At 48.4% G+C, this 12,500-nt stretch overlaps 1 protein-coding gene across 1 annotated transcript in view; it reads left to right on the top strand.

The window, feature by feature from the left end:
• Positions 1–12,500, top strand: part of col25a1 (collagen type XXV alpha 1 chain) — a gene marked incomplete at its 3' end in the record, with an annotated part of 249,224 nt that overhangs the window by 174,220 nt on the left and 62,504 nt on the right. The window contains exons 6-9 of the mRNA XM_080860200.1: positions 4,039–4,098; positions 5,443–5,514; positions 7,097–7,213; positions 9,206–9,241. Coding sequence (XP_080716326.1) covers positions 4,039–4,098; positions 5,443–5,514; positions 7,097–7,213; positions 9,206–9,241 — 285 coding nt within the window. The remainder of the gene's footprint in view (positions 1–4,038; positions 4,099–5,442; positions 5,515–7,096; positions 7,214–9,205; positions 9,242–12,500) is intronic.

The raw sequence follows: 12,500 nt of genomic DNA, 5'->3' as shown, positions 1-12,500 counted from the left end.
GCTCAGATCAGAGCAGTCAGTGCACCCAGGGCTCATCAGGATGGGGAGGGGGGGGGGGGGGCTGTTAAAGACAGGAGTAACAAAGACAGATCGTAAATAAAGATGTTCAATATGAAAATAAAATATGTGCTTTTGGATCATTGAAGCCTGTAAATATATTTATTCCAGTAGACCCCAAAAATAAAATGCAATTGAGAACATTGAAAATGAGTATAAGAGGTCCTCTTTAAGATGCGCATCCAAGCAAAAGACATGCGAAGGCCTACTTCTTAGTCCATTTAAGTATATAATAAAGCAAAACATGCACGTATGTGAATAAAATGAAGTTGTCACAGTGTAACGGAGATGTGACAGTTATATAGCCCAGTCCTCATAAAAACCATCTCTGCCAGTGGAAGATGAGCTTGACAAGCTTGCATGCGAAACACACGGGGGAGGCAGAGTGAAACACACACACACACACACACACACACACACACACACACACACACACACACACACACACACACACACACACACACACACACACACACACACACACAGGGGAGGATGAGTTTGATGGCAGGCATACATCAGAGCATTCACTATAGCAGATGGTAGCCTGAGTCTGGCCTCACGGTAACAGGACTTTAATTCCAAAAACGTGGACTCAGATACTGTATACACTTACATGGGTCTCTCTCTAGTCCCCCATAGACAGGAATAGGCACACACACACACACACACACACACACACCACACACACACACACACACACACACACAGAGGTTCCCCACATACATAGACATTATGTGAAATATAGAGTATCTTCACATGAAAACCACAGCGCGCTGTCAGCTGTGGTCCCATCAGACGGACCGGGCCGGCCGTGAGGGGCGTGTGGGTTCAGGCAGTGACCGTACTTCGCGTGACTGGAGAGGCGACGCATTAATTCAGTCTGGTGACCATATTGAACTGGCCACCATATCAGAGAGAGCCATTGGAGAGAGTGTGTGTGTGTGTGTGTGTGTGTGTGTGTGTGTGTGTGTGTGTGTGTGTGTGTGTGTGTGTGTGTGTGTGTGTGTGTGAGAGTGTGTGTGAGGGTCTCAGGGGAGAGGGCACAGGGTGTGTGTGTGTAGAGTAAGGGTGTGTGTGTGTGTGTAGAGTACTAGGGTGTGTGTGTGTAGAGAAGGCATTCCAGTTTCAGCTAAAGGGGTGTGTTTGGGCGAGAGATTGGGACGGATTGGTGACCTCAGTGCCATGTCTGGTTTTAATCCTCACCACAAGGTCCATTCAGCGGAGGTCCGACTGCAATCCTATGGTCACGGGCCCAAATGGCATGGTTACACTACCCAAACACACACACACACACACACACACACACACACACACACACACACACACACTACCCCAACACAAAAACACTTAAGTTTTCCGAGGGCGGTGGAAGAACGCAGTGATTTTCTGAATGGTTGGGATTCTCAGTCAACCACTGTGTCAGGGCCCTTCCTGCCCCTCTCCCGGGCTGGATCAAATCTGGGAGTTGCCCAAGGACACACCTTCCCGGGGTGTCTGTACACTGCCACAACTCATCCCCATCTCCCCACAGGAATCAGAGGAAGAGAAAAAGACAGAAAGAAAGAAAGAGAGAGAGACCTGTGAAAAACAACTCAAGGAATGATTACTGGCAGACTCCCTGAGTCATATGAACTCTTCACAGCAGTCGAACAGAAGGGTAGTTTCTCGACACAAGACTATGAGCTTGCTGAGGCGAGACTGTGGCCAAGCCCACGAGAGATAGTTTGCGACAGGCATCATAAATCTACCACAGGCATCCTGTTAAAGCACTAACTCTCACTGTCTCCTAGTAAATTGATCAAGCCCATCGTAAAGCTAACAGTACGGAACTCCAGAACGGCTCTGCCAGGTTTTTTTTCTTTCGCGGAGCAGCACATAGCGCGATGAGTTTTAATGCGTGACGCTTTTGTTCTCTCAGTCCTCAAGCGACGGCTCTCGTTCCGACCCAAACGCCACTTGCGGTCGAAAGCATGTAAGTCGTTGAGAAACGTTAGCCGCTCCTGGCTTCCAGTAGGAACAGTAGGAGCATCTAAGCGTAGCATCTTTGCCGGCGGAGCGTAGACATCGGAGCGTAGACATAGTCCGCGGAGCGTAGACATCGAAGACAGCGTCCGACCCGCTGAGTCCCCCTCTCCTAATGAGCCGTGAAATTTAAACGACTTCCCGCTCGTTACGTTTCCCTTTATAGAGATGGAACTTCCTGCCGTTTCCTCTGACATTTGGATTTCTGTGTTTAATTTATTTTGGGGCGCTGTTCAACTCGTCTGAATCTTACCTCTCAGACGCACTCAAGGCTATATAGAGAATAGTACCCACTTGTATGAATTTGGCAGATAATTACAGACAAAATGACATAATTTCATAAAATGATTGGTAATGAGAATCATGACACCTTTAAATAGTTCATCGCTGTCGCAATCTCTGAGTGATTATCTATCATAAACCTGTAGTTATGGACGATCCCCTGTATCTTGCTGCCTCTGCGGCAGGCAGAACCCTTCACAGTCTGTGGCAACATCAGTGAGAGCACAGAGGCAAGTACTTATAATACTGGAAACTCTCAAATGCTGGAAAAGCAAATCAGACAGAACGATTAAAAAGCTATTGGCTTATGTGGAAACTGGAATCAGGTGTGTTTAAAGAGAATTAAAAAAAAATCAGGGTTTGTTTCATTTGACGAATAATTTATCTTCCTCAGCTGAGCGTGTTTGGGCCGACTGTGAAGAGCCGCATCAAAGCTCAGTGCTTTGGCCTAGCTCATAACGCATAATGACTCTGACATGCAAGTCAGCCGACTCAGAAGAATATGACAACTATTTCGAGTTTTAATGCAAACTTGGACTTGATTCCAAACAAAGAAATGGAAAATAGGTTTCAAAAGCCCTCTGGATTAGCAGAGTGAAAAGCTTTGTTGCACTTTGAGGCTTCTTTACCTCCTTGAGAGTAGCAGACACTGGACCAGACTCAGGACCAGACCAGACCCAGACCAGGACCAGACCAGGACCAGACCAGGGCCAGGCCAGGACCAGGCCAGGACCAGACCAGACCAGGGTCAGACCAGGGCCAGACCAGGGTCTTATTAGAGCTGTATCAGGGCCAGACCAGGGCCAGACCAGGGCCAGACCAGGGCTGTATCAGGGCCAGACCAGGGCCAGACCAGGGCCAGATCAGGGCTGTATCAGGGCCAGACCAGAGCCGTATCAGGACCGTATCAGGGCCAGGGTCGTCCCTGGTGTGCTTCTCTCAGGGTTAAGAGCTTGCTTGACTCTTCAGCTGGGGAATGTGTTAGCTAACGCTCTTGTTGCTTTTTGCCTGTTTCTGTGTCTGTGTTCGTGTGTGTGTGTGTGTGTGTGTTTTTGCTTGTGTTTGTGCCAGTGTGTGTGTGATTATGTGTATTTGCTTGTGTGTGTGTGTGTGTGTGTGTGAGTGTGTGTGTGCGTGTGCGTGATAATGTGATTAATGCTTGTGTACGTGTGAGATTGTGTCTTTGTGCTGGTGTGTGTGTGTGTGTGTGTGTGTGTGTGTGTGTGTGTGTGCTATTGTGAGTGTGTTTGTGTGAGTGTGTGTATTTGCTTGTGTGTGTGCATGTGTGTGTGTGTGATTATGTGTATTTGCTTGTGTGCGTGTGAGATTCTGTGTATGTGCTGGTGTGTGTTAGTGTGTGTGTGTGTGTGTGTGTGCTGGTGTCTTGCTGCTATGCCACCTTGTGCTTGTGTGTGTGTGTGTGTATAAGCTGGTGTTTGTGTGTGTGTGTGTGTGTGTGTGTGTGTGTGTGTGTGTGTGTGTGTGTGTGTGTGTGTGTGTGTGTGTGGTAGTGTGTGTGTGTGTGTGTATGTGCTGGTGTCTTGCTGCTATGCCACCTTGTGCTTGTGTGTGTGTGTGTGTGTGTGTGTGTGTGTGTGTGTGGTAGTGTGTGTGTGTGTGTGTGTATGTGCTGGTGTCTTGCTGCTATGCCACCTTGTGTTGTGTGTCTATCCCTAGGGACTGCCTGGGCTTCCTACCTTGGCTGCTTTGCACAGCAATCAGATCCTCACTGTGAAGGTTTGTGGGAGTGGCGGACGTGCCCAGTCACACCCCTCGGCTGGTGGCACACACTGAGCGCTGACACTCGGACACCGGGGCCCTGGTCACACTCACACACACACACACACACATACACACACACAGACACACACACACACACAGGGCCAAGCCGCTGACAGAGTTAGGCCAGGCGCAAGAGGCTCCGATTAATCTCCCCCAAAAATCATTCGTCGCCCGAGCCCCAAGCCACCTCCAGGCTCTCCAGAATATCTGGGGGTTTCCTTTCCTTTCCGTCCGAGGTGCCAGGGTCCAATGGAGGCCCTAATCCCTACTGTGAAGGTAGCTTTCTATACAGCAGTAATGGGGAGTTGATTAGAAACAGAATTGATGTTTGCTAACCAAGACATGGTCTGGCCACTGTCCATTAGGGCATTAGGGCATAAGGGCTGGGGAAGGATGGGGAATGGGGGGGGTGGGGGCAGGGGGGGGGCTCTTGAAATGATTAAACTAAAGTGGCAAAATGTTTTTAGAGCACATGCCCACGGTTTTGCCACAAACCTCTATGTCCAATCAGCCGTTTCCATCGGGCCGTTGAACATTAAAATATGTTTTCGCTCCTCGGGAACTAACTGTGGTCCCCGCTCCTCATTCAAGAAATACATTTACAGTGGCACCATCTATGGAAAGTCTCTGAAATCACCCCATAAAGGCAGTCATTTTACCCCCAAAATGTGCCTCTATTAACGCGCGCTGAAGGGCCTATCCAGCCGTCTCTAAGTATTGTCCTCCAGGGCCCCATTACACTCTCTGACCAAAGCTAGAGACACAGCGTCGGGTCCGCAGTGTGCGTCAGTGTGTGAGTGTGTGCTCGCGCTCAGTGTGTGTGTGCAGCTCCTGTGGTGTGGCCTGTCACAAGGCGCCATTGTGATGACAGTGCTTTCATATGGGCAGAGGTTCCCATTTCTCCCCTCTGCCCAGCTCTGCGAGGTGTCCGGCCACCCACCCCCACCCCCCTCCAAACTGCCCTCTCTGGCCCAGTGTGGGGTGGCGTGGCTGGGCCAGGCTGACTGGGGGGCACCGTGGTGGAAGAGTGTGGACCTCTGCCCATCTATGAAGGCGCTGAGTTGGGCCTCCCAGCTCAAACATGTCTAATATAATTCTTTTTTTTCCCCCTTGTCTCTATTTCCCATCCTCTCCGTCGCCGTCTTCATCGTCTCCTGAAAACAAACAAAAAACAATCCTCCTGATCCTCCTCTTCTTCTTCCGGGACTTCATTGGGGCTCTCTACCTCTCCGACCTCTCTCACCTTTGACCTTTGACCTCTGAACCTCCGCGACCTCTGCACCTCCCTCTCCTGCTCAGATGGTCTTCCCTAAGATCAATCATGGCTTTCTTTCCGCTGATCAGCAGCTCATTAAACGCAGACTCATTAAGGTAGTGCCTGTACCTCTCATTCTTCTCTTCCTCTCCTCTCTTTTCTCTTCCTCTCCTCTCTTTTCTCTTCCTCTCCTCTCTCTTCTCTCTTCCTCTCCTCTCTTTTCTCTCTTCCTCTCCTCTCTTTTCTCTCTTCCTCTCCTCTCTTTTCTCTTCCTCTCCTCTCTCTTCTCTCTTCCTCTCCTCTCTTTTCTCTCTTCCTCTCCTCTCTTTTCTCTTCCTCTCCTCTCTTCCTCTCCTCTCTTTTCTCTCTTCCTCTCATCTCTTCTCTCTTCCTCTCCTCTCTCTTCTCTTCCTCTCCTCTCTCTTCTCTTCCTCTCCTCTCTTTTCTCTTCCTCTCCTCTCTTTTCTCTTCATCTCCTCTCTTTTCTCTTCCTCTCCTCTCTTTTCTCTCTTCCTCTCCTCTCTTCTCTCTTCCTCTCCTCTCTCTTCTCTTCCTCTCCTCTCTCTTCTCTTCCTCTCCTCTCTTTTCTCTTCCTCTCCTCTCTCTTCTCTTAATCCCTCTCTTTTCTCTTACTCCCTCTCTTTTATCTTCCTCTCCTCTCTCTTCTTGGTTGCTCTACCTCTATCCCATAAGGCTTTGCACCTGAACCTCTCCGCTCCATCAATAAGCCTCCCAGCCTGCTTCTGGGCAGGCCAGTCAGGACTTAGCATTAGTAGCGTTAGCATTAGCATTAGTATTGATTACTGATTAATTGTTTGAGTGTTTAATTACTTAGTTAAACGATGATAACAAGATGAACATAGAGCAGACTAGCAGAATATGACTGAAAAGACTGCAAGGTTTCACACTAGGGATAACACAAAAACACACACTCTTATAACACACACTCTTATGTCGTGGCAGCAAGTGATTATAAAACAATATCAGTGAGTTTCGACTCGAGTGACTGAGAACAGATTTCCCATTGGTGCCACCAGAGCAGGCGTAACTATGCTATACAGATGCCTGGGCTAATGCAAGAGGACAGGCGTAACTATGCTATACAGATGCCTGGGCTAATGCAAGTGGACAGGTCATGTTGCTGTGTGCTGACGTCTATAAAGACCCAGCATTGATCAGTAAGATGGATCTCTTCGTGTCTTTAGTCGCTGGGAATCATTATTTGCAATTACAGTGAGGAGTCCCCATTTGGGACCCCTCCATGCAGGCCGGGCATACATCATAGCACTGAACCAGCTCCACACACACACACACAAACACACACACACACACACACACACACACACACACACACACACAGACCAGGCATACATCATAGCACACAACCAGGGGAGGGCTGTCAGCGCCTCACAGGGCCTAGCCTCTGTGTTGTTATTGTTGTCTTAACTTCCACGGTGAGAGCAAATCACCCTCTGCGGAGTCCAACAGAACCTCTCCCTCGGCCCGTACATCCATCACTCCGCCCGTAGAACCCCAGTAGTACCTCAGTCTGTTGTTCTGCTGTTCCTGATCTGTTTCTGCCACAGGCTCCCGTGTGACAGGAGGTTCACGTGGGGTCGTCACAGTCTCATATGTCAACACCACTGTCCTGTTTTTGTTTTTGTTTTGCTTTGTCCCCACCCCCCCAACCACACACAGGGCGATCAGGGGTCAGCTGGACCTCCAGGACCACCAGGACCTCCCGGGCCACCCGGGCCCAGGGGACCACCAGGGGACACGGGCAAAGATGGCCCGCGAGGGGTCCCTGGACTACCGGTAAGAGCTCCCACACCTGCAGCCGTCGACAGCCAGAGGCATTTCTTTTCTGTCTTTGTCATTTTGTTCCAGGGGCTGAACTGGTAGGGGGGGTAGGTGCCAACCACCCCTCCCCAAGGTCATGGGTTTGATACTCACACACACACACACACATACACTCACACACACACGCACACACACACACACACACACACACTTGATACTCAAAAAAGAATGTCTATCTGCACGCTCCTTTGGAAAAAGCGTGTCCAAAATGAAGCAACTTTAAGTGTTTGGGCTATATGCAACTGCATTTTGACCACAGCTCTGTCCTGTACTACAGAAGGTGTTGTGATGGTTCTGTGTGTGTGGATGCTTTTGGGGATTCGACCCTTTGACCTTGGGAGAGTTAGAACCATCCCCTCTAAACAAAGCAGCGTTTCCCAGAAGAGCTTCAGGGTTCCCTGCAGCCATACATGTATTTGTGGATTCAAACTTTGACCCCAGATTTGACCTTATGACCTTGGCATGGCTATGCTGAGTCACAGGTTACTGGAGTGCCCTTACCCTAAGGGTAAAACCCTGTGCCTGGCATTCACCCCCAGGGCAGGGAAATAGAAGGCCAAGCCACACACACACAATCAGTCATGACACACACACACACACATACACACTCAGTCATGACACACACATACACACACACACACACACACACAGTCAGTCATGACACACACACACACACACACACACAGTCATGACACACACACACACACACACACACACACTCAGTCATGACACACACACACTCAATGCCAAGCCGCTTGTGAAGAGAGGCTTGAACACAAGATGACCTCCTTGCTCAGCCCTCTTCCTTAATATCTCGAGGAGAAATATATATATATATATATAAAAACTAAACAAAGCAAAACAAAAAAACGAGTAAAGGAACATGAGCTTGCCACCATGTCCAAGAATCTGTCCAAATTTTACCATTTTTATATTTACACGCCTCACTCTCCATCAGGCGTAACTCCTTCCATGTGTGTGTGTGTGTGTGTGTGTGTGTGTGTGTGTGTGTGTGTGTGTGTGTGTGTGTGTGTGTGCTAGGCTCTCAGTGGCAGGGCGTGTTAATTTATGTACCCTTTTGACGGCGAGAAAGAGAGAGACAAAAAAAACATCGAAAAACAGAAAGCCTGTCCATTAAACGCAGCTCGGCAGTAAAAGCCTCTGAGGGCTCCAGGTTGATCTGTGTGTGTGTGTGTGTGTCTGTGTGTGTGTGTGTTTGTGTGTGTGTGTGTGTGTGTGTTTGTGTGTGTGTGTGTGTGTGTGTGTGTGTGTGTGTGTGTGTGTGTGTGTGGAGCTCTGGCATCGTCTCGGAGCGCGGGTGTAAATATATTAAGTGTTGTTTATCTCTTTCGCTCCAAACTTAGATCATTACGGCTCTCAGGCTTTTTCCAGTCGTTCCGTTTTTCAGAAAAACTTCAACTCTCGTTTGTTCCGTTTTTCCAGCAGATTAGGTGATCTCGCCGACCCTCTGGCAGAGCGAAAAAGACTTAGTGCATTACTCACCCCTCGGGCTGTCGAAGAACGAACGAACGTCGTCACATGAATTGAGTCACCCCGTGAATCACAAACAATGTCGTGGCTTTCTTTGAGCCGATCAAAGGGTTTCCATTTGCAAATGTCTTTGTCTTTCTTACTTTGAGGAAGGGCTTTGAATTAAAAATGTGAGCTGAAATTGTCACGTTTACAAAAACATCATTTAAAAAAATAATGCATAGTATTGAATGAGTGATAATGGATCATGTCGAATGAGTGATAAGTGATCATGTTGAATGAGTGATAATGGATCATGTTGAATGAGTGATAATGGATCATGTTGAATGAGTGATAATGGATCATGTTGAATGAGTGATAATGGATCATGTTGAATGAGTGATAATGGATCATATTGAATGAGTGATAATGGATAATATTGAATGAGTGATAATTGATAATGTCCTCTCTTTACAGGGTGATCCTGGTAACCCTGGTGATGGCGGCCCAATGGTAAGCAAACGTTTACAACTTTCTAGCCATGTTCTTGCCATGTGTGATGTCACTCATGAGCAGTGGTGTAGTCTAGGGTATACGCAGGTATACGGAGTATGCCCACTTATTTATCAGTCAGCATTGCGTACACCCACTTCTCAAAACAGGGCGTTTAATCCTGTGCTATGTGGGCTGATTAAAATGTTTTCGAAATGAGGTTCTGATTCTGATTCTGATTCTGATTCTAGAAAAACATCCCAGCCTGCTTAAAAAAATTACAAAATGAGGTTCTGATTCTGATTCTGATTCTGATTCTGATTCTAGAAAAACATCCCATAATAGCACTGGACTCTGTCCTGTAAGAACTGGCAGGCCAGATGCGCCATGGGTTAATTTGTAAGGCAGACACTTTTTCACAACCATAACATTGGGAAGCTGCTCGGACAGCTTATTGGCACTCCGTGATCGCTGTACACGTTGAGCTTCGTTTGCACCCATTCAACCACACTTATAATAAGAAGGACTCGACTGAAACGCTGCCCGAATGTTCTCAGATAAATGAGACGCTGCGTGTGTGTCGGTTGGAAAACAATGCACTTGTGACAGTCAAGAGCTCCTTCATGTTGTTATGTCTTTGTTATGTGTCTTTTTCCTTGTTATGTGTCTTTTTGCCTTTCCTTTATCTGTTGTTTGTATGTTGATGTCTTCTTTGTTGTATGCTTTTCCTTTTTTTTATCTGTTGTTTGGTACGTTGTTTTCTTGTGTGGACCCCAGGAATAGTAGCTGGTGTCTTTGGCATCAGCTAATGGGGATCCGAATAAAATCAAATCAAAATCGAATCTCATTGGCGATGCACTGCACGTTTGCCCACACTAAGGCACACTCGATGGGCTGTAGCTGTCTTGGGTTACTCACTCAGGAAGCAGAGAAACACATTTACTATTAATGTGAAGTAGTGTCGCCGAGGGGACGAGGGGCTGTGCTGGGATCAGATAGAGACGGGCGGAGGGGCTGTGCTGGGACACACACACACACACAGACACACACACTCTGCTGCATGTTAAGAGAGGATACTGGCTCAGGGAGGACGAAGCTTTTCTTACAGTCAGGCGCTTACGGGAATCTGAGGGACGGATTTCCTAGAAATATATATTTATTATTTTTTCTTCTGGGTTTCAAATGCTTTATTTTTCCACATGAAAGTGATTATAGGGGCCGAACTCTTCTGATTAACAGCGACTGGATGCTGCATTTTGGTGTTTAGTAAATAAGGCATTTAATGAAGGCTTCCCCAATAAAGTGCTGCAGGCTCGGTTTGGTCAGACCGTAGACTAGTGTGCGTGTGTGTGTGTGTGTGTGTGTGTGTGTGTGTGTGTGTGTGTGTGTTTGTGTGTGTGTGTGTGTGTGTGTGTGTTCTACTGCCAGGAGAGTGGGGACAGAGAGGGACAGACTAACATGCTGGGGGCGATTGGAATTACAACAGGGGTTGGGGGGGTGGGGTGGGGGGGGGGGGGGGTGGGGGGGTGCAGGAGTGTGATCCAGCACTTTAAATGACAACATGCACATCCTTGGCTCTCTGCAATGACTGGAAACATCAGGCATGTGTGCAGAGGAGAGAGAGTGCAAGAAGGACAGAGGGAGAGAGTCTGTGTGTGTGTGTGCTTGTGTGTGCATGTGTGAGTGTGTGTGTGTGTGTGTGTGTGTGTGTGTGTGTGTGTGTGTGTGTGTGTGTGTGAGTGAGTGAGTCTGTGAGTAAGAGAGCTGGAGAAGACACAGCCCACAGTTCCAAGTGATCTAGCCGATATCTTTGGATATCAGATGACATTAGATCATTCACACTGCGGAGACGAGGCAAGGGGAGAGCGCTTTCCCTGTGAGTCGAGGCCAGTACCGTAATTTCTCAGGCATATTCAGTGGAATCAAACACCCCCCTTTACCCCCCCAGTACCACTTAAAGTCTTTTTATGGACGTGGAAATAAAAGCAGCTCACATGACTACAGTTGATTGGATGATGACCCTGAAAGACACGCGCACCGCTAAAACATGTTCTTCCCTTACACACACTCAAACAGTTCAGTTCCTCTTTTTCTTTCCCCCTTTCTCTCTGGAAAACAAAAGACAAGCGGCTATGACTGATTGATAATCTCGGAGGAACAGGCGCTCCAAATGAAAGGATGACTTCGGCATTCCTTCTGGAACAACTAGAGGTTTTGTGTTCCAGACGTTTACGCTAAAAAGTGACATTAATGCACCTTTAACAAGACATAACAGAATATCGCCGTGGCGATGATGCACCTTTAACGAGACATAACAGAATATCGCTGTGACGATGATCTGTCTGCGGCCACAAAGGAATGAGGGGTCATATCAGCGTCTCCCCAGGGGCTGTAAAAACACACGCGCACACACACTCACGCGCACATACGCACTCACACACACTCTCACGCACATACACACACTCACGCGCACACATAAACACACGTGCGCACACACACACATACACACGCACACATAAACACACTTGCGCACACACACACATACACGCGCGCACAAAAACACACGCGCGCACACACACACATACACATGCGCACATACACGCCCGCACATAAACACACACGCGCGCACACATGCACATGCGCACAAACACACATTTACAAATACTCACACACACAATGACACATATACACACACGCACATACACACACACGCATGCATACACACACAGGCACACACACACACACACACAGGCACACAAGCCTGCTAGTTCCTCCTGGTCACAGACTTTTCTTGTTGCCACTGTGAACATTTCAGACGAGAAGACTAAAGCCAAAAAACTCAACTCCCCCATCCTCTGTCCGTAAAATGAACACCATCATATCTTCAGGGCTGGGCTAACTGTCCTTTTGTTTGAGAAGGAGCAGCTCTTTTTTCCTGCAGGCCAAAAGCTTAAGGACCCCTTCTCCCCTGCTTTCCCCACCTCTCCCTACCTCTCCCCCTACCCCACCCCACCCCACCTCACCTCTCCCCCCTACACCTCCTCTCCCCCACCCCCCTCTCTCCCACTCTCTCTTTCCTGCAGGCCAAAAGCTTAAGGACCCCTTCTCCCCACCTCTCCCCACCTCTGCCCCCCCCCCCCCCCCCCCCACGCCCAACCTCTCCCCCCTACCCCACCTCTATCCCACTCTCTCAGGGCCAGTTCCTACTTAGCGCAAAGCTGCATTTTGATGTCAATGCTATTGTTAAGGAGGGTGCGAGCCAATGCCAGAGTTTTCCACA

Source organism: Sprattus sprattus (assembly GCF_963457725.1).
Source record: "Sprattus sprattus genome assembly, chromosome: 21".
Taxonomy (NCBI): domain Eukaryota; kingdom Metazoa; phylum Chordata; class Actinopteri; order Clupeiformes; family Clupeidae; genus Sprattus; species Sprattus sprattus.
This window is presented reverse-complemented; position numbering and strand designations above follow the sequence as displayed.